The sequence below is a fragment of the Colias croceus genome, chromosome 3 (assembly GCF_905220415.1).
Source record: "Colias croceus chromosome 3, ilColCroc2.1".
Taxonomy (NCBI): Eukaryota; Metazoa; Arthropoda; class Insecta; order Lepidoptera; family Pieridae; genus Colias; species Colias croceus.
In genome coordinates, this window is record NC_059539.1 from 1,840,530 (window position 1) to 1,864,061 (window position 23,532).

The 23,532-nt window shown below is 34.2% G+C and overlaps 1 protein-coding gene across 1 annotated transcript in view; it reads left to right on the top strand.

The window, feature by feature from the left end:
• The first annotated feature begins 5,041 nt into the window (after positions 1 to 5,041).
• LOC123706466 (endonuclease/exonuclease/phosphatase family domain-containing protein 1-like) overlaps positions 5,042 to 23,532 on the top strand; it is a 33,758-nt gene continuing 15,267 nt past the window's right edge. Inside the window, exons 1-4 of the mRNA XM_045655766.1 lie at positions 5,042 to 5,570; positions 5,781 to 6,465; positions 9,672 to 9,821; positions 15,932 to 16,092. Coding sequence (XP_045511722.1) covers positions 5,276 to 5,570; positions 5,781 to 6,465; positions 9,672 to 9,821; positions 15,932 to 16,092 — 1,291 coding nt within the window. The 5' untranslated portion in view covers positions 5,042 to 5,275. The remainder of the gene's footprint in view (positions 5,571 to 5,780; positions 6,466 to 9,671; positions 9,822 to 15,931; positions 16,093 to 23,532) is intronic.

Genomic DNA, 23,532 nt, shown 5'->3' on the forward strand with positions numbered 1-23,532 from the left:
TCTAGATGTCAGATTTCGATTTTTAGAGTAACGTCTCTGGTATTTAAAAAGAAAAAAGGTTTATTGACACAAAATTGTAGCGACGTCAGTTCTTTAATTCAGAAATTGTTTATTATGATTAGAATGGTTTATCAGTAAAATGAAATCTTAAAATTACTTGTATCGGTCAATATTACTATAAATATGTAATCGTAATTGTAAAAAGTTAAGCAAATGTGCAGTTCTAACAAAGCGAAATATCATGTTATTCTATGTCGTCGTTACTAGGTTACGTTGTTGAATTTTGTTGAACTGTCAAATGTTGCCTATTAAAATGGCTCTACTATAGATACAAAGTATAAAGAAATTCGATATATTGTAGTTGGGAATGTTGAAAAGATGTTTTGCACAATGAAGTCACTTTTGTACAAACCATGTGGCCAGTACTTGTTACAAGTTTTATATATTTTATTTTATTTCAAATAGTTTAAATTGTTTAACACATCTCTCATAATTATTATGAATCATCTCATATAATTGAATTGCAATCTCTTGAATCTTTTTTATTTGAATATGAACATATTGTAATGCATATCTTAATGTAGAATTAACTTAGTGATTCCAAATAAATTTGATTTGATCCATTATTGACACAGATCACACGTGCCAGCATAAACTTGTAACACGTACGGCTAAAGTAACGATCATTTTGTGTGATGGTATTTATTTAATGTTTGGTGGAAAACAATTGTTCACTACGCTATGTTTAAGTCGCTTTTTATTATATTAACTATATCTGTGTATAATGTAATAAAATTAAAAATACAAAAAATATAAAATTAGAATTATCGAAAAATACGACACGGACAGTTGTTTTCCATCAAAACGTGGTAATTTTGTAGTAGTTTTGTTTTGCTCATAATAATGTTATGTAGTGAAATTGTAAAACGTTTATTTGTAAATTAGTTGATTTTAATAGTATTTGTCTCATGTGTTGAGTCCAGTTGTGGTGTGTTTTAGTGTACAAAGTGTAATCGGTGTCAATAAAAATGGCTTGATAAATTTGTTGCACACACATCACGCTCTCTCAATCGTGGGATGGCTGTACTTTAATTTTAATGGTGGCCTTTATTGTTTCGTAACCAAATTTATTTATTTCGGAACCTCCATTTTATATAGTGATGTACTATTTATATGATGTAACTTAAAGATTGGTTTATGTTTGGTGCAATACGAAACATTCCAAACATGGTTTGGTGCTTATTATTATAGTAAATGATTGAATAAAATATGGAGTTTCATTTCGTGTTTTCTTGCCCGTGTGCTCTCTTGCAACTGAACTTTAAAGGTCACTATTATTCGTATGTTTATTTAATTCGAAATTTAGCCAGTATAAGAGGGTTGTATGGGTACTTAACCTCTTGATTAGTGAAATACCGCGTAGCTTTCCGAAATATAATTCCTACTAAGTATTCACGTAGATTACTAATCTTTCTAGCTGATATACTTAATTGCGTATATAACGCTTAGCTAAATAATATTGATGGTTATATCGAACGTAGAAGTATTTTTAAATCGAACTTGACAAAATGTTCATAGATGAAATCCTATAAAGGAAGCATTCCAACTGTAATTTTAATTATTGGAAATACAACGACTTTGACATAAAATAGCTGTGAATTATTATTCAAATATATCCCATAGTAGGCATAGACAAAGAAAAATTAATAAACTTATATAGAGAAAGGCATATAGAGCAAAAGATGATGTTGCAAATTTATTAAAGTATTAAAATTGACAATATAAAAATGAAACCTACATGAATCATTTGAAAGGCATCTATAATTTGCGCTCTCGCTCACACAGTGGCAGCTTATAGCTTGCCATCTCGCTTACTCTTGATGGTTCATGTATTAGGTACGCGGTTCGAATTGAAAATAATTCTGTCTTTTCCAATGATATTATAAGTAGAAAGGTGTAGATAGGTTACCAATTCGACACACGAAACGGACACACAATTAGTCGTTAAAGTAAGACCGAAGACGGATTAAATTATCATGAGCGAAATAGAGACAACCGAAGTCCATTCTAGCTAATTAGCCACATTTTAACGTGCCGCTTCCGAGGCGCTTTTTACCTAACTACACATTTCTTCATAAAATATCATTGGTCTTTTGTATGTGAATGTGACGAGATTGATGGTTTTGATACGAATATATTGTACAAGGGATGGAGGTTAATCATTGTCTATTTTTATAACGCGGTTATAATGTTAGGTGGCTAAGTGCATTATCAATATGACTTATTAGTGTTATTTATAGTTATTAAAAGTATAAAACTTATTCTGAAATGTGTTGTTATTAATATAGGCGGCTTATACGTATTTTTCAAATCACAACAACGTACGGTATCTTTTGGATAGTCTTTATTCACTTCTCTATCGGTGTAAATCTAAATAATTATGAGCACATAGTTATAACTTGCGCGAGTTAACTTGACACCTGAAAAATGGTCCTGTCCCTTTCACTCCATTCTATTATCACGTGAGAGTAAAAGAGACGGGTATAGGAAGCAGGTCTCAAGTTGACTCGTCCAGGTTATACTAAAGTTTAGGTTTTTTTTTTTGTTTTGTCCAAATATTTTTTATCTTCTTTCATGTACTAGTCATTAACAGTTTTGTATTGTTTTATAATAAATTTCATACCTGCGTTTTCATTTTCTGTGATATTTTATTGAAATAGTCTTAATATTTACTATGTTAGCCACATAACATTCTAAAAACAGTTCAATGATAAAAATGTATTTGGTAAAGTTATAGTATGTATAGGCAATTTTTATTCCTATATAAGCTGATATTTCTCAACTAAAATCTAGCACAATATTATTTGGTCTTGTTTCAAATTGATGCTGGTGTTTTTTTTTTATAACTCTTCAACGGGTGTTTTGAATAATTATAATAATATGCATAATGTGTCAAAAATAATATGTAAGTCATTTGATAATCCTTCTAACGATATTTTTATAAATTCACCGAGTTATTAAATTTACCAACTTAATACCAATTTATGTATGTATATTTACCAACCTATGTATACTTCGTTTTGTGCTGAAAAGTATTTACTTACTAACTAAATCATTATTTTGGCATTTTAATTTTAAGTTAGAGAATATTTTTAATGGTTAACATTTTAATTAATATTTATTAAATTGTATTACCATAGAATCGATTAGATGTCGTATTCATGTAACAAAATACGGCCTGAAGTTATCGTACAAGGCGTAAAGATTTATTAATAAAAAATACAATATGGCAACACAGATTGACGCTCAATTATCATGTTGTCTCTTTCTAATGTTTAAGATAACATGACATTCGGATTAGCTACACTCAACTCCGTAAAATATTATTTACGAAGATAGAAAGTGTATGTTATTGTCTACACAGCTTTGCTGCTATTGTACAGATGAATTATGTAATAATTATTAATTATTTTGAAAAATAAAATAGCACGAAATATAAATTTGTATTTTTTTACCTATGAACAACCTCCATAAAGAAGGGAAGTACTTATTAAATAAGTTTATAATATTTTCTATTTTTATGACTAATCCTAGATAATATAAAAAAGAAAGTGTTTGTTACACCACTTATAACTTAAAAATAGCTTTTAATGTTATTTCCATTTCTGTATTTTTATCCCTTTGGATCAGGATAATAATAATAAAAAAATTTAAATACCTAATTCTTATCTATTTATTAAATGTAAATAAATAATAGATTGTTTAAATGCATCATTAAATTCGTTAATAATGGTTTAAAATGAGTTACCCGTTTTATAAACAAATCTCTTAACAATACTTGTTTCGCGGTTAAAAAAACAATCTCCATGCAAAGAAGTTATATTATATATTTTCTATGATAAAGATATTCCAAGATATTGATTGTATTTTCAAAACAAGTGAGCAACAGTTAACATTTTTGTATGATGTAAAATGCATGTTCGATTGTTATGTTTTGTGTGATAATTTAATTTATACTGTTATAAATAATTCCTTTACATTATCATCACATATCATATAGGTCTACCAGAATCTGATGGCATATTTATATTTATGAAATAAAAGATTTTCATGTGGCAACTTATTTGACAACTATCAAATTGGTTGTCAAATTATTTGTCTTTTTTGCAGTTGATGAATAATTTTTAGGATTTTGTCTAAAAATTCTTCGAAAATGTCGATAAAGCCGCTGCGATCACAAGCAAGAGGTGTTGTTTATAATGTGTATAGAAAAACATTCGATGAAGAAGGGTCAAACACATCACAATTTTCAATTTTGAAGATTTTATTGGTAAATTGGACTTACCCGTTTTGATACTTTAAATTAAAAAATATTATATGTAGGTAACTATAATATTGTTTGTTGATTAGAATATAATTTTATGAAAACTTATTACAGGAGTTTCCAATACGGCTATTCGTCAAGTCCAAGATGTCCAAGTCAATTTTATAATGTGTGTATCTGTTAATACTTACGAAAATAAACATATTTTTATTTTATTTTTATTTTATTTTATAAAAAATTATAAGCTGTTTTGATCTACATTATCATTATATCGATATTTTCACATGGCATACTGGTAATGAATATACAAATATAGGTATGTGTAAATAATAATATGTATTACCTGTATAAAAGTAATATGTACAATTGTATATTAGGTATACACTATACATGTAAGTATGTACCTACATTATATAGTGGATATCTCATTATTAAGTACAGTATTGTCCACTTAAGTAATGTGACTAATGATATTGAGGACAAAATAAAAAATAAGCAAGTATCAAGATCGTTCAGTCCATTTTCCCTAGGGTTGCACACTCAAAATTTTGATTTCCCTAATTGCCATCAGATTCTGGTTTACCTATAATACTTTTTAAATAACGTAATATTTTATTCTAAATGCCAATGCTATTTTACTAAAGAAAAAAATATGTCAGTGTCAAACGTGACAGCAGTCAGCAATTGACATGAGCTTGGCAGAAATTGCATTTTGATTTTTAATTTCCATTGTCGTGATTTGACTGCATGAAGATGGATGTGATATAATTATTTACGTTTTTACATACGAAAATAAATATTTCTTCTTATTCTGCCTTCTAGATAGAATCGAGTTTATTTTTTTGATGTGTATATGGATGTGCAGTGAAAGTGCGCGCTTTTCTAATCGTAATCTAATAATAGTTCAAACAAATACCTAGTGAAATTGTGGAGTGTTATGTTGGGTATTTAATGCAAGTGACAAGTATCGATATGGGGCAGAGTCCGAGCTCTGTTCGGAGTAAGGGCAGCCGGAAATCCTTTCGCGGATTTGTCCGACGTTCAAAACTGAACAAGTCCAGTTTAAGTCACACATTCAGTTTGCCGCCGTCGGAGGAGTATCCCGAGCTGATGAATATTAATACAGCGACGGAAGAGCAGCTGATGACGCTGCCAGGTGTAAACAGACAGCTAGCGCGGGAAATAGTCAGGCATCGACAGATGATCGGCCGTTTCAAACGAGTCGACGACCTTGCTTTAGTATCAGGTAACAGTATTAGTAATTTCTTTGTTTATCTACGGATAATTTGAATAGTGTCTTCAATATGTCAAATGACAAAGCTCCACAAAAAAAAGGAACAAATGTTCAAACTTTTTATTATTAAGATACAGTACATAAATCTTTTTAATAATCTAAACAGCTGCAGCACTCTGTAGTGTTAATTTGAAGGTATCTTACACCATTTTAATATTTTAGGTATAGGTGCTGAAAAGCTGGATACACTAAGACCAGAAATATGTACAAACATTAGAAGACAAGTGTCTAGAGCTAGCTCGTGTACACACTCACTGGACAGCTTTAGATTATTATCAGATAATAAGCTATGCTCAGTGAACTCCTCCAGTGTGTTCCAACTGCAGTGTGTACCTGGCTTAAACCAAGAAATAGCAGCTAATATAGTTGATTATAGGAATAAGAAAGGTCCATTTAAGTCATTAGATGATTTAATTAAAGTAAGAGGAATGGATGTGATCCGACTTAGTGCTGTGAAGATTCACTTGAGCTTGGAACCGAGGAAGTGTGAGAGTGAACAACACTTAACAAACGGCCATGTAAATGGATGGACCGAAGCGTCCCTAAACGGATCTCTAATGAGTAGTGAATCAAAAACACCAACAACACCCTGTAGAAAGAGTTTTTCGATGCCAGCTAAATTCCCCTTAACACTGCCGAATGGATTCGCGGCAGCTCCAGTGAACGATATATTAGATTTACTATCAGCATATTCACACAGACCAGTTGTAAAAGAAGTTTTCATGTACGAAAGAGACGGTGTCAGGTGTTGCCGCCTTGCTTCATGGAATATTCACCAGCTGACGAGGGATAAAGTGATAAACCCTGGAGTGAGGGAGGTTGTGTGTCGGACAATATTAGAAAACAAGTAAGCAACAAGATATCTTTTGAATACCAATAAAATGATTTAATAGGTAATGAGTAGGTACCTAGTGATAATTTAGTAATTAGTATGCTTATCATTTTAATCTCTTGCAAATTATCATGTGTATGAAGTTTTAAATTAGACTAAGGGCTCTCGGCGCGTGTGGCAATACAAGTCAGCAGATTGGGATGAGATGCGTTCCTTTTTTGCATCATATCCTTGGCGGCCTGTCTGCTTTTCTTCTGAAGACCCTTCGACCTGCGCGGATGCTGTGACTGATGTGTTGCGACAGGGAATGGAGTACTTTATTCCATTCTCCGACGTAGCCATGTCCGGCAAAGCTCAGCCCTGGTTCAGAGCCGATTGCAGACGCGCTGAAGCGCTAAAGCAAGAGGCGTATCTGGCTTGGGTTGACGCTCGACACCGCAAAGCGAGGGATGTATCTGAAAAGAAGAAAGCCTTTAACCGGGCTGCCAAGTCCTGCAAGAAGGCTCTACGGAAAGCTCGATTTGACCACGTTAGCCGTATAGGGAACAAACTGGCTTCTTACCCCTCCGGTAGTAAAGCGTTTTGGTCCCTGGCAAAGTCGGTTGAATCGAATTTCTGCCGCCCCTCACTTCCTCCACTGCTGAAACCTGACGGGACGCTGGCTCACACCGCCGTAGAGAAAGCGAACCTATTTGCTACTCTATTTGCGGAAAATTCTCGTCTGGATCCCGCAAGCGCAAAACCTCCCAGTCTACCTGGATGCGAGGCGAAAATGCCGGAAATTCGCATCCGTCAGACGGAGGTTCTTAAAACGCTGCGGAATCTTGACGTGAATAAAGCCAGTGGCCCTGATGGAATTCCAGCCATAGTTCTTAAAACCTGTGCGCCTGAACTTGCTCCTGTTTTGACACGCCTCTTTCGCCTTTCGCTGACGACTGGAATAGTACCAAAATCATGGAAACTTGCCAACGTGCAGCCTGTGCCCAAAAAAGGCAGTCGTGCCGATCCTTCCAACTACAGGCCAATATCAGTCACGTCCATACTCTGTAAGACTATGGAACGTGTACTGAACAGCCGGCTCCTGGCACACCTAGAAGCGAACGACCTCCTCAGTGACCGACAATACGGGTTCCGCCGAAACCGGTCCACTGGGGATCTTCTAGCGTACGCCACCTACATCTGGAGCGAGGCCATCGAGAATCATGGTGAAGCACTTGCTGTCTCCCTTGATATCTCGAAGGCCTTCGATAGGGTCTGGCATGATAGTCTTATTGGCAAGCTTCCATCCTACGGTCTGCCTGCTGGTCTCTGCGCCTGGATCTCAGATTTTCTGAGAGACCGGTCGCTTCGGGTAGTCGTCGACGGTTGCTCGTCCGACCAAATGGCTATAAATGCCGGAGTCCCTCAGGGATCAGTTCTCTCCGCAACACTCTTCCTGCTACACATCAACGATCTGCTGAAACCCGGTATCTATGGGTACGCAGACGATAGCACTGTTGCGGAGAGATATGTATCCAGCGCGCGAGCCAGTACGGCACAAATTCAGTCTCTACGGGAGGCGATGGTCGATCGCATGAACTTGTCCTTACAGGCGGTCTCCGACTGGGGCGATGCCAATCTGGTCAAGTTCAATGCGTCTAAGACCCAGGCGTGTCTGTTCTCCGCTAAACGGAGTCCATTCCACCTGACTCCGAATTTCCAAGGTGTGTCCGTGCCGATAACTAACCACCTCGAGCTTCTTGGTATCACCTTAACGCCTACTCTGAACTTTGGTTCCTTCATTGAATCTAAAGCCCAAGTAGCCTCAAAAAAGCTTGGAATTCTGGCGAAGGTGAGACAGTATTTCAGCCCGGGACAGTTGCTCAACCTTTATCAAGCACAAGTCCGGTCGTGCATGGAATACTGTTCTCACCTCTGGGACGGTTCCGCCAAGTACCAGCTGGAGGCGCTTGAGGCGATAGAGAGGCGTGCCAAGAGGCTCATAAACGACAATGACCTAGTAGGCAAAAAGCTCCAGAGCCTCGGTCACCGCCGCAGAGTGGCCAGCTTATCGGTCTTCTATCGGATACACTTTGGAGAGTGCGCTGCGGAACTGCACGATCTCGTTCCGCCATCCCCGTTCTTCCATCGATCGTCGAGGCGCACAGATTCTAGGCATCGCCATATGGTGGACGTTCCATGTACCCGGACTAAGCGGTTCGGTTCCACATTCTTTATCCGAACCGCGAGGGACTGGAACATGCTTCCTGAGTCTGTGTTCCCCGACGAGTACAATATGGGGGTCTTCAAGCGTAGAGTGAACAGGTACCTTCTAGGGAAGCGCGTTCCATCTTAGACCGCATCTCAGCTTAACATCAGGCGAGATTGTGGTCAAGCGCTTCCCTATTACCAAAAAAAAAAAAAAAAAAAAAAAAAAAAAAAAAGACGATAAATTGTGTTAATTAAATCTTATTGTGAAAATTTTATATAAAAAATTTACATTTACATATTATATTGTGAGTAATTCAATACTCAGATGTCAGATAGGTCATAATACACTAGCTGCTCCGCGCGGTTTCACCCGCGTGGCTCCACTCCTGTTGGTCGTAGCGTGATGATACATAGCCTATAACCTTCCTCGATAAATGGGCTATATAACAGCTAAATAATTTTTTAAATCGGAGCAGTAGTTCCCGAGATTAGCACGTTCAAACAAACAAACAAACACTTCAGCTTAATAATACATCCTACTAATTATAAATATACATAAAATTTTGGTTTTATCAAAAAAACTATGAACAAAGTAATCCTGCGGTGGGATCTTAGACCATTAACTCATACAAAAATACTCAAGGCATGCAATGATATAAATTAAAGACTTTTTCACACTTTTAACACCATTTTATGTACAAAATCTATACTAATAATATTATAAAGCTGAATATTATATAAAATAATATTTAAATTGTTATTTTAACATTTTTTACGAATATATAAGTTATTGCATAATTATTCATTGTCTTGCAAGTTCATTTGAATGCATATTTTTTTGAGAATTTTTGTCCGAGCCATTTACCAAAAAATGCAAGTATGTATTGAGAATCCTTCATTTTTTTCTTGAAACTATTTCTAAAACTTCTAAATATTATATGGAACAGAGAAAACTGTCGAGTGTTGACCCAATAGCAATATAACATTAAATTTATTTTTACTTCAATTTCTTATATATTTAATTTTAACAGGTTGTCCATAATAGCGATACAGGATATACACGAAATAGAGGCTGTCAAAGTGCTATGTGAAGAATTAAATGCACCAACGTTGAGAAGGGTCAGAGAGTGGAAATGCAATAGTCAGAATTGGGAGTTTTGTATACCACAGAATACTGAATGGTGAGTCAATAGCTATAGAATAATTATTGTTTATTTTAGGAAATTTGGAAAAAATAATTGCTAAAGTAGTTATGCAAGTTTTTAAGCTATTGCATAGCTTCTATCGCGGGCCTTGAGCGCGGGGACCGAATCGAGAAATTCCGTAACGAAAAAACCTCACGCTCCCCACTCCGACGGGCGGAGGTGTGGCTTGAAGGCATAGCATGCAATAGCTTTACCGCGGTAGTCCCCGAGTGCCACATGTAGTTTTTAGGGTTCCGTAGCCAAAATGGCAAAAACGGAACCCTTATAGTTTCGTCATGTCCGTCTGTCCGTCTGTCCGTCTGTCCGTCTGTCACAGCCGATTTACTCGGAAACTATAAGTACTACAGTGATGAAATTTGATGGGAATATGTGTTGTATGAACCGCTACAAAAATATGACACTAAATAGTAAAAAAAAGAATTGGGGGTGGGGCCCCCCATACATGTAACTGAGGGATGAAATTTTTTTTTTCGATGTACATACCCGTGTGGGGTATCAATGGAAAGGTCTTTTAAAATGATATAAAGTTTTCTAAAAAACATTTTTCTTAAAGTGAACGGTTTTTGAGATATCAGCTCTCAAAGTCGTAAAAAGTATGTCCCCCCCCCTCTATTTTTATAACTACGGGGTATAAAATTCTAAAAAAAATAGAGGTGATGCATGCTAATTAACTCTTTCAACGATTTTTGGTTTGATCAAAGTATCTCTTATAGTTTTTGAGATAGGTTGATTTAACTGTAATTTATTATATTTGCTGCTACGGAACCCTTTGTGCGCGAGCCCGACTCGCACTTGGCCGGTTTTTTTATATGTCATGAAAACTAACATACCTATTATAAAAGTAGCTATACCGCGCAGACGATCCCGCGTGCAAAATCAAATATTTCTAATAGCTTTAGTGTTATTCTGATCTTCCTATCCTTGTTTCATTCAAATACTTATGTCCAGTAATTTTTATGTGAAAGAGTTACAAACATCCATCCATGCTTACTTACAAACTTTCGCGTTTATTAATATTAGTATGATAGGATGATTATCACTTACAAGTGGGCCTATGTTGTAAATAAAGATTAAATTCAATATATGGGGAGTTGTTTTAAAAATAGGTTGAATGTAATAGAAATAACAGTGTGTAATGGGGGTAGTCAGTTGAAAATTCACACCTACCTCTTTACTGTCAGCTTATTAGAGCTTCAATGATTAAACATCTATGTAAACAATATAAAAAATAGACCTACATAATATGTAGATAAGTGTATTATATAATATGATCCTATCTATACTAATATTATAAAGAGGAAAGGTTTGTAATTATGTATGTATGTATGGTTTTCACGCATAAACTACTGGACCCATTTTGATGAAATTTAGCACAGACAATCTTTAGACCCTTAGAAAGAACATAGGCTACCTTTTATTGCGAAATATGTACTACGGGCAAAGCCGGAGCTGACCGCTAGTAGTAGATATAAATATAGTAAATAAGTACTTATTTATAATCTAGTTCTATTTTCTGCAATGTACCTAACCACTATGCTTTCTTAAAATGTTTATTTAAAAACAATATATTTATTTCTTTAAGTAGTAATAAATACAGTAAAAGACCTATTTAAAATCAAGGCTGCGCACGCGACAGCACTCATTATATTCACAAGTTAAAAGAAATAGATTTCACAACAAATAGACCACCTGTTTAAAGAATGTCACGATCAATCAAAATTGGACTCTATTTATATACAATGTAAAGTCATATTCATGTATCTCTATGTGCACTTTAAATCAATACAAAAACGGGCTATACAATAAAATAACAAAAGCAATGTCATGTCTATTTTCCTCATGTCTCTGTGTATTTTACTGACCAAGTGTTGTCATTTGTGTTGCAAGGACACTCGAGATAATTTTTCGTTATCATTTCAATGATGTACAGAATTTATAAAGATATATTCATCGTCAGAAAATGTTCACATGATCTCCCTTTTTAAAGGTTTTTATGGATGCATACTTCTTTATTACCGATGATAATTTATACGTATGTGATCGTAATCGTAGTCTAATTGAGATATTCAAATTCAGATACTAAACTTATACAGGGTTATTTGTAAAACACCAGCAACCTCGCAGGACAAGATAGCTAACATCATAAGTAACAACATTTGATCTACGACTTTTGGCATAACGCAATATATTATTTTTAAATGATTTTTTAAACTTTTATTGTACTCTCCTAACATTTGTAAGTCTATGTTCTATTCATTATCGGATGGACGACGCGACGCCCCCTTCCTCCTCTCGTTCGCTTCTTGTTTACGTAAGTTTTGAGATGCGCGTAGAGTTTATAATATTCAAACGGAAAATTAAATGAATATTTATTTTTGTATGAAAATAAAATCTAACAAATTACCAAAAGTCGTAGAACAAATGTTGTTGCTTATGATGTTAGCTATCTTGTCCTGCGAGGTTGCCGGTGTTTTACAAGTAACCCTGTATAAGATAGTATAATTCATCATAATTCAGTAGAAAATATCCATCAATGATAACAATAATTGATAACATTACAAAGATAATGTCACACAATGTATTCAGGCATATAGCCAGTATGGCTTCCATAAAATCTTGCAAATTTTTCGAATGCCTAAAATAGCAACATTCCAAATTGAAACAATCGTAATTGTGTTTAAATGGAAATTTGTAAACACGGATTGTTTGGTAATTATTGGCATTCGTTTGATCGAAGAACATGCCGTAAACCTTGCAGTAACCAAATAATATTTACTTCTCCACAAATGTAGTTCTTGCGGTGGTATCATTGACTGTTGTAGATTTTTAACTATGTTATAAAAGTCGAGTGATTTACCCAATTCGATACAGTAGCTTCGATCGGATGTAATGCGAAAAAAAAAACATTATTACATCTTAATCTAGCTAAACTACACACATAAAATTTCAGGAAAATCGGTTATCGGTTTAGATTAATACAATATCTTAGAATAAAATAAAATTATTGTACCTACAACTAGATTTCCGCCAGGGGCTTCGCCCGCGTTTTCAAAGGAAAACCCGCATAGTTCCCGTTCCCGTGGGATTTCCGGGATAAGAACTATCCTATGTGTTAATCCAAGTTACCCCCTATATGTGTGCTTCATTTCATTGTAATCGGTTCAGTAGAATTTGCGTGAAAGAGTAACAAACACACACTCATCCTCACAAACTTTCGCATTTATAATATTATTGGGATATTGCGAATTGTATTGTCTTATAGTTCTTGAAACATTTCTATAGAACGACCTTTGCACATAAATGTATAATCTATGCGCAAAGGTCGTTATTATTTATTTAACTATTGTTTTGTATAATCCTGAGAGTACATAAATAGTTTCAGTGAAAGAGCTGGCGTAAATCTCGAAAACACGAATTCAGAGCGTAGTTAATTCTTTATGAATATTTAGTTGTGTTTATTTTGAACGTTATGAAAACACGAAACAGGTTGAAACAGCTTATGCTTAAGTTTTAATGTTTTACCCAGTGTAAAATGACTTTTTTGATGTAGTAGTTTTGTCCGCGACTTCGTTCGTGTTTATCTGAAAATTAACTTTCCACCCGTAGCCTCGCCCACGTTGTCTACAATTTAACAAATTTTGTACTAAAAGCTTCCTCGATAGTGACCTATAAAGGGGAAACAAAATAGAATGAAAATCGGTGCTGTAGTTAATCGTGAACAGACAGACAGACGTTAAGCCGGAGGACTTTAAAATATGGAGTGATATTTTGTGGCTATCCTGATTACTTTTCGAATAGAAGTAACCTACGTTACTCATAGAAGCCGCTATCTGCCGGTGCAAGTCACGTCAAAATCGGTTCAGTGGGTTCGGAGATAATAATTTGGAATATAGACGGACACTTTTAATAATAATTGTAATGTAGCTGTAATTGTACATATTGTGCTATCGAAATTAAATTTAAGCTTAGCATGACAAACAGATTTATTACATTTGTATAGAAGATAAAGATAATTGTGTGCCACTTGCCAATGGAAATAAAAAGTATTGAGTAATTCGATTCGGAATCGCTCCAAGAAATCATACTCTGTTTAATAATAATCACGATTAGGTACCTTATGTCGTTCATTATAAAATGAAATGATTATGATAAATATATTATGCGTTTAACAAGTACTTTAAAAATAAAATATTCTCTTTTATATTCTTTTTATTTGCATAAATATTATGTTTAAACATTTTGCACAATTGTGCTAATATAATTTAACGTCCCGTTAAAATTTTCTTTTAAAATTTACCAAAAATTTTCCAATAGCGCGGGCGATGCCGCGGGTGAAAAGCTAGTAATATATATTTTTTTTATATTTATTGCAATCATTGCTTAGTAACTGGACCGTTATCTCACAGTCTCGGCCAAGGTTTGCGATCTTTCGTTATGTTGTGTAGTGATATGCTTTGTGGTGGCAAATCAAATGTTTGATTTGGTTTGTTGCGTTTGTTCTTGTATTCTTGTTTGTTATTATTGTTTTATCGATTTTTATGAGATTTTGTTATGAAGGCGCAGATAGGTTAATAACTTGAGGTTTAGAGCGAAAGAATTAAAGACCTAAAATATTTTTTTTGCTGTAAAGTGCTTAGGTAATAAATCATAAATTAAGCTTGTTATATGATTTTATGAGGTGTAGTTAAGGCTAGTTTTGGCGAGCGTTTTTCATGATACGTCTATTGATTAGATTTCGTCAAAATACACTGACCAGTTTTTTTATTTGTATAGTAGAAGCAAATACGCAACGAACAAATTTACTTTCAAATTAATAATGAATATAAATGTTTCTTTTTTTAGTTTCTCCTCCTTTCTAAAAAAAGTTTATGAGACAGCAACTTCCAAGCACGCAGATTTTTTATTTTATTACAGTCTACAGTTATTACACCATTTTTATTACATTTGACATTTGTAGATAATATTTCAAAACACTTTCTCAAAACGTGTTGATAGTTAAATTCTGTGACTAACAGCTTCCTTCCGCTTGTAATTTTTTTCTTTTCGACATTTTATACTGTAATTTTTTTTTTCAACCAACTTCAAAAAAACAAGGAGGTTCTCAATTTGACTTTTTTTTTGGTATGCTACCTCTGAACTCTCAATTGGGTGAATCGATTTTGATGATTTTTTTTACTAGGAGGTAAGTGCCTTCTGGTTGGTCCCATTAAAGTTTTATCTAGTTCTGACAATTTGCAAACGGTTTAGTTTTTTTGTAAAACAATTATTTTTTACTAAACCTATATCATTAAATATTTACAATCGATCGAAATTTTAATTTCCTTAAGGTATTTTCATGGTTGACTTCATTCATTTGATACAGTATTTATTATAACGGTATGATGCTCAAGACCACTTGACGGGGTTTTTGCTTAATTTTTTATACGCTAATAATTATTTAAACGGCTATTTCTGTGATGCCATTTGTAAAGAATCCGTTTTATTACCGTTATGTTATAATTGTAGAGTAAGTCGAGTAGTAAAATAAGAAATAAACATTAGTGAAATTAGTAGCAGAAATTTAAGCAAGCAAGCGTCTATTCAATATGACTTCCTACCTCCACCTCCCGAACGGCTTTTAAGAAAAAACCTACAGTAATTATAAATTAATACTCAAGCCTTTTTCTTTTCTAATTTATATTGCCTAACCTTTATTAAAAATACTAGTCTGTGCCCAAGATGAATTTTCATTGATGCTCCTTCATTGGTTAATTTACTGGTCGTGATAAATTAGCACCACACAAAAAGAAACACATCAATCAAAATTTTCACATGTATAATATTCTATCTGTCCAAAAAGATCTGGATATTCTTCAAGTAGAAGACCTCAACACCAGGGCGCTAAGGCGCGAAACCTGGAAACTTTTGGTGTTCGGCCAAGATCCTCTTTGAATCGATGCGCTGTTGAAGGCTATAATATTCTATCTATTCATACACTCAACTTAAGTCTGCTGTCGAATATACTATCCCAAATGAGACTTAAAATGTTATAGCCCTAATAGCTAGTACGTTTATTAGGCACCTTCTAACGCGGCGTCTCTTTACAGCCATTCGCTCGGCTTCATCTACGAGAACTGCAACAAGGCCATCACGATAGAGGACGTGGCGATAGACCAGCTACACCTGGTCGTGGAAGCTAGTGAAGTGAAGAGGCTAATGGGCCTGCTGGCAGATGCGAGTAGCGAACGGCTTGTCAGCTGTAGTCAAGGTTGGTGGACATTTTTTGTTATTTTTTGAAGGTATAAGAGCAACTGGCGCCTGGTCAACTGCAGTCAATGAAGCTAGTGAAGTAAAGAGGCTAATGGGCCTGCTGGCTGATGCGAGCAGCGAACGACTGGTCAGCTGTAGTCAAGGTTGGTGGTCATTTTGAGAGTTTTTTTTTTTGGTATTTTTTGCAAGTATAGGAGCAGCGATCCTCTGGTCAGTTGAAACTTGAAGTCAAGGTGAGTATTTTTATCAAGTATATTACTTTAAAAAAAATTAAAGTAGATACATAATTATAACGTGTTTTTTTTCGATCAAGACTTGTTGATGATGTTTTTCGAAGGCCGTGGGTGCGCACGAGTACCCTGCGCTATAAAAAAATGGTGGACGATTTCTTTTTTCGTTTATTTCTTAGTTTTATTATGTAAAAACAATATTTTTGTTATTGTTTATTTAAGCTAAACGTCATTATAAAACATCGTATTATAGATACAGATTTGGCCTATAATTTAAGTTTAAACTTTAACAATTGAGAATATAAAAATTCAGCATTTCCTCGCAGATTTTGGTATGATGCGTATAATATGTAAGCGGACAAAAAACAAACATTTGTTTAGTTTTTATATATGTATAGGTATATTATATATGTATGTACATTATATATCTATTGTACGTATGTTTGATACGTAGGTATGTATAATATGTAAAAAATATTAATTACGACCGGAACTAATCTATGAATAAATAAATTCATTCAAGAATCAATCGATTTTCCAATTTATTTCAATGTAAATACACGGATACAATTTATAATTTAATACGTAGGTATTGAGTAACACTATTCATATGTACTATCGGAATGTTTTCTAATCCATACTAATATTATAAAGCTGAAGAGTTTGTTGGAACGCGCTAATCTCAGGAACGACGGGTCCGATTTGGAAAATTTTTTCATCATAAGATAGTCTCGATGAAGGCTATATAATTGTCATCACGCTAAGACCAATAGGAGGAATAGAGCAATACGGGTAAAACCACGAAACCGTAAAAACATAAAAATTTTCATTTCAAGGCGTCTTCGTAGATTTTCCATAATCTGAGTACATAATTGAGATAATTACGGCTTTGTGTTCACAATTCGCTTGTCATTTCATTACGGTCATTCGCGATGTTTTAAACACCGTATCAATTGCAAATGTCCTTGACGAAAGGCAATATGATTTTATCTATGCTCTAGTTGCAGACCGCAGCTTTGCCTGCATGAAAATTTGTATATCAGTTCGTTCTGGGGAAGGTTCTAGATCCCCACAGAAGATCAGTGTCAAACAGTAGTTATGCCAATGCATCTGTAATTGTTGGTATCATCAGGCGACCAAGCAGCCCTTTTTCCTGCTTTTAAAAACGGACTATTCTATATCTGTTCCAAATTTTATTAAGATTTGTTCAATCAGTGGTTGAGTTTTGAGTATTCTTGCCAAAATTATAGTTTATACTTTCTTGGCCAATTGAAAATTGCTCAAAAATACTATATTATTATTTATAATAGCGAAAGTAAAATCTAGGAGTAACATCTTAGTCCTCATGGAAGTGTGGAAGAAATTATTACTCACCATTTAATGTATTTCATTGATTTAAGTTGTATTTCGAGACCAATTTAATCCCAGTGCAAATACGCAAGCAAAACCGCGACCATTATTAGTATGGTAGGTATAAGTGAACGGTAACCACATTTCACGTTGTGGTCTCCCCTTTATTTCAAAGACCACAGCATGATATAAATATCATGATTATAAACGCGTGTAACTCTGATGTATTGTCTAGTCTAGGTACTCATATGTTTATTACTAATTATCATTTTTAATCGATAATATTTTAGCAAGTGTTTGGGTCTTATATGCCTCCTCTACACTACTCGCGAAGTTCCTCGGCGAAGTACTCGGCCGAAGTTGACTGAACACCGCGGCCGCGGTGCTCAGTACACACTCGTTCAACTTCGCGAGTAGTGTAGAGGAGGCATTAGGTTACTCTCCAAGCTCTCTGTAGAGTGTTCGAAACGTCAGGGTCGCCTCAGAATAAATAAAAATTAATGTAATAATTATTTAACCGTGAAAGTATTTTATGTTTTCTTTTCATTATAACGTTGGAAAATACTTTATAAATTATGTTTGAAGAACTGCGGTAACAAAAACTGTAAATGGATTTAATTTTTCGTGATATAGTAAATAGCAATACTTTTATTATTCAGTCCCTAATTAGTTTTATTCAAAAGAGGTGGTGGGAGTTTAATTATGTAGAAATCTTATAAAAAACATTACAAGTTATTGACTTTTAACATTTTAATTTACAAAAGGCACAACCCACTTCATTCCCAAAACAACAACATCAACCAAAAACTGCTTTCAAGATAACATTCGTTTATTTAATATACGTAAGGTAAGAATAAATAAATTGATATTCTAAGAATTGTGCGTCGGCCGTATGGTTTCGCGAACCTCTATTCCAAATAAACATAAACTACTGGTATTCGTCTCTATGCCGATTTCTTATAATACATACAGGTAAATTGGATAACGTAATATTTATTTTTGGTACCTAGTAAATTTTTTTACCAATACTACTGTTTTATAACATAACTAGCTGCTCCGCGCGGTTTCACCCCCGTGACTCCACTCGTGTTAGTCGTAGCGTGATGATATATAGCCTATAACCTTCCTCGATAAATGAGCTATCTAACACCGAAATAATTTTTCAAATCGGACCAGTAGTTCCCGAGATTAGCGCGTTCAAACAAACAAACTCTTCAGCTTTAAAATATAAGTATAGATGACAAGTAAAGTACCTATGTGATAAATAGACTTGACTATGATTTGGCATATGGAACTGCTAGCTGTACCACACAGTTTCGTCCGCGGATGAAAACCGAGCATTTATATAGCTTGTCTTATTCAATATTAGTCTACAATACTACCAAGTATCATCAAAATCCGTTCAGTGGTTTTCCCTTGCAAGAGTTACAAATACATAGACCATAGTCCATACATTTTTATCAACTTTCGCGTTTTTAATATGAGTAGGAAGCTGAAAGTAAAATGATGTCATGATGGTGAGTGAGACAAAAATACTAATTCATTCACGTTTTATATTCGAAGTTCTACATTTGGCATAGGTCTTAGGCTATCGTATAACAAAAAAGATAAAGATTTATCCATGTATAAGTATTATGTTAGATATCTTTCCGGATGTTGAAATATGACACAGACAGACAGACCAGCTTGCTTTCGCTTTCTGTGATTTCATATATTAGTAAAATCTATTATAAGGATATAGATTATAGAGTAATCTTTATAAAAGTGATATTTATAAATTTATAAAGCATTTGAATGCCATAAAACCAAAAAATATAAATTCAAAGTAAAATATCACTTTGAATTTATATTTTTTCAAGTTTTGCTCATGACTAATCCACACGAGATTCTGTGTACTTATAATCTATTTTGTATACATTGTAGGTAATTGGTTATTGCTTGTAGGGTTGTCAACGCCCAGAAAACTCCTTAGAAAACTCACTAGGTAGGTTTCTGAGCAAATTGAAAGGCGAATAAATAAAGGATTTTGAAGAAAAGCCCTAAAATTTTTATAGATTGATTTATTTTCTGGGATATTTAGTATCTATAGTTATTATTTATTTGTAATATTTAAATATTACACCCAAGAATTATATTTCAACGTTTCAACAGAATCCTCTTCTGATTATTGAATGATAATAATTGATATCTCTAATCTCAACTACATGTGCTTGAGAAATACACATAACTGTATCAATATTTACTTTCTTATATTTTTTTCTTATGTAAAATGTATTCCAATCATATTAAAACAAGTAGTAAGCTACGAAAAAGTGATACTACGTGCCTTTATTATATGACAACAAAATCAACACATAGACCATCATTACCATTGTAGCCTTCAGGACTGGCAACCCTACGTTTACTTTGGAACTAATACAGTTTACGGAAGGATAAATAATCCGTTGCCTCTAGATTGTTTCAGTAAACTACTAATAGCTTGCCTAAAGCATTTAAAAATATAGGTATCATAAAAAAAGAGCGTGTGTGCCGAGTACACGTGTCAGAAGTGAAACTTTTTTGGTAAGATTCAAAGATACCAACATTGTCTCCTTACTCCATGACGAGACGGGATTGTCATGACGCGACCTTGAACTTTCAAAGCGCCTAAAGTTTCACTTAAATGATATTTTTAAAAATAAATTATAAACCCTTTATAAACCTACTTAAGTAATTGATATCGAAAGCATTTCTTACACTAATTTCAAATTTTTTTATTTCTCATATGACCTATGTATTGTTCATGTTTTTATGAGATAAATATATTAAACCGAAACTGTAAACGGCTAGGATGCGATGCGGAAACCTATTGTTACGTTCACTGATGTAGACGTACATACTTGTACTTATTCGTAACGCCGCCGCTTCGTAATCGGTTTAGAGAATTTTCACGAATGCACATTTGCATTAGTCGTAAGATTGTTTCAATGTAATCGGAATATGCGAGGCTAATATAGAGAGAGCTAAATTAGGCTCGCGCTGACCAGTTTTCAAACATGTATTTGCGCAGGATTCATAAGTTTTGGGTCATATATTATGGTAGAATTTGGCATGATTATTATGGAGATTAGTTACCTATTATGCTAATGCCATAAAAAACCAAGTAAAATTAATGTAATAAACTTCTTAATTACAACGAGGTGAAAGTAAGCAAAAGCCAAGGACCAACTTTATGACCAATCAGCGATATATTTTCTGAACCTTTGAATACTAATTTGTTTTGTTACTACTTTTTAACGTAACCATAGAAACAATACCTACATTGCACAGATTAAAAATACCGCTTATTATCTTAGCTTGTTCATTCAATTCTCGGACAAATCAGCTATACAAACATTAGTGTTAATGAAAACAAGACACAAATTTTAATAATACATTCAAATAAATCGCGTTTGTATTCCTGCTTATGACGAAGTGTATTTGAATTTCGTGACCGTAATGTCATGAAACTATAAATAATATTATTAGTTTTACAGCTGTGTTATAGTACTTGAATATTTCTCACGAATGTTCGATGTCCTCACGTATTGTTTAATTGCTTCTTTCAAAATATTATTGGCAATTTTTTTCCACGCGTACCGTGTTACTGTATGGTTGAGATCTATTGTTTGATTAAGTTCTACTGGCTGTAGGATTGTTTTAGGAATACCTTGTCGAATTATGACATATGAGTGGTTTTCAATTGGTTGTTTTAAAAATGTCTCTTCGAATAATGACATTTGAGTGGCTTTAAATTGGACCTATGATAATATTAATGCGTGTATAATGAACCGTAACGTCAGTTTTATAACTTGCTCTTAAATAATTGGATTTATGTCAATAAATATACTTTTACATTGTATAAGGTCAGAAATTATACGTAATCTAGCATTATCGAAGAAGCGAAACCTTTCGTCAACTATTTAATGAGATACAGAAATAATTCTGATAGACATAACAATAAATTGACGTCTTCATTCCGAGCATAGTTCATTAAATTTTCATTGAGGCGATTAATTTGACAGCGTGGCCGTCTCAATACCCAATTGTGTTTAATAAATCATCTCGAACTGAAATCATTGATGGAAATTGAAGAAGATTTTGAAGCAGACGTTGAATTGTTCAAGTGGTTTATTTGCATAATTGCCTCAATTTGCCCATTGACAATTTATTGGTGTCGAGATTTGCAACGTCCCTGGCCAAGGGCGTCGAGTGACGGACGAACGCTATTGTCACAATTTGCTGCGTTTACGTGATTCTAAATGCGATTCTAAGAATGCAATGGTGATTGAAGGCTGGAGAAAAATATGGATCAAGAATGCGGATTTATTTAAGACGGTGTAGTTAATTATTTTTAATTTTTATAGATTGTTATTTTGAACGTGTAAAGTGGATCTTTGATTATAAAGTGAACTTCAAATTTAGCATGTTATTGTTCTGAAAACTGAAACTGTGGTGACCCTTGAAAGGCCCAGTCTCCAGCATATTTATATGTATAACAACAACATTTCCAGTTAACATTTTTCGAATTCAAAACAATTCGACCACATGCTATCCCTTTCCTATTCCTTATAAAAGCAATAAGAGTAACAAGGCGAGAACGTTAGCACGTAAGATGTGACATAACAGAATCACAGCAACTGCAACACACGCACCGCATTGCGACTCGTTTATTTATAGTTAGCATTCTGTATTCGGTAATTATCTATTTACCTATGTAGCATGATATTATAAATAATGATTTCAAATTGTCAGAACTGAACCGAATTTAAATCGGACTACATGGCAGGCACCAACTTTCAAATTAAAAAAGATATATCAAAGTCAGTTCACCCAGTTGAAAGTAACAAACCCAAAAGAAAATCAAGAATTCAGAACCTCAACATAAAATTTGATCTTCAAAAACGGCACACTAATGCACACACGGTTAGACGACAAAGTAAGATGGCATGATTCAACTATCGTGAGTCGTGACTGAGAAAGAGACAGTTGAAGTAAATTGTATTCATACGTCGAAATGTGGATAATTAGCCACATTTTGACGTGCGACTCCCGGAGTTCTAGAGTCTGGCCAGCCAAAGCTGAACCCAGTGTTTTTTGTAGCGGCCACACTATCTGGAATATTATCATGGCGTTTCTGCGTAGTTAGTTGTCAGTTTTGTTGAAAAAGGTTCAAATTATTTGCGAATTTATTGGTTTTAATGTTGAAATATGGGTAAAACTATAAAGAATGCTGTGCGGCAGCTTTTATTTATAACTAGCTTCCGCCCGCGACTCCGTCCGCGCGGATATCGGTCTTTGCGTGGATGGTTTATACTTTATTTCTCCATTTTGAGTAACTCGGACAATGACATCTTACAAATATCTATTGGACCCAAATACGCCTAGGTCTATAATAATACGCAACGTGTGTTCGCGGTACCTACTACAGAACAACGTCTATGGATAACTGAAAAATTGAGATTAATTTTTTTTCTACGTATTTTTTCAGGATAAAAAGTATCCTATTTTACGCCCAGGATAATAAGGTATAATTATACCAAGTTTCATCGAAATCGAACCGGTAGTTTTCACGTGATGTCTTCACATACAGACAGACAGACAGACAGACAGACAGACAAAAATTTTTTTAATCACATATTTGGGTTTGGTATCGATCCAGTAACACCCCCTGCTAGTTATTTTTTCAATATTTTCAATGTACAGAATTGACCCTTCTACAGATTTATTATATGTATAGATAATTAGTAAATACAAAGAGTTACAATGATTAGTAAATACAAAAAAAAATAATGTAAGTCAAATGTTTTATTGACAGGGCTACCACATCCTTTAATAAC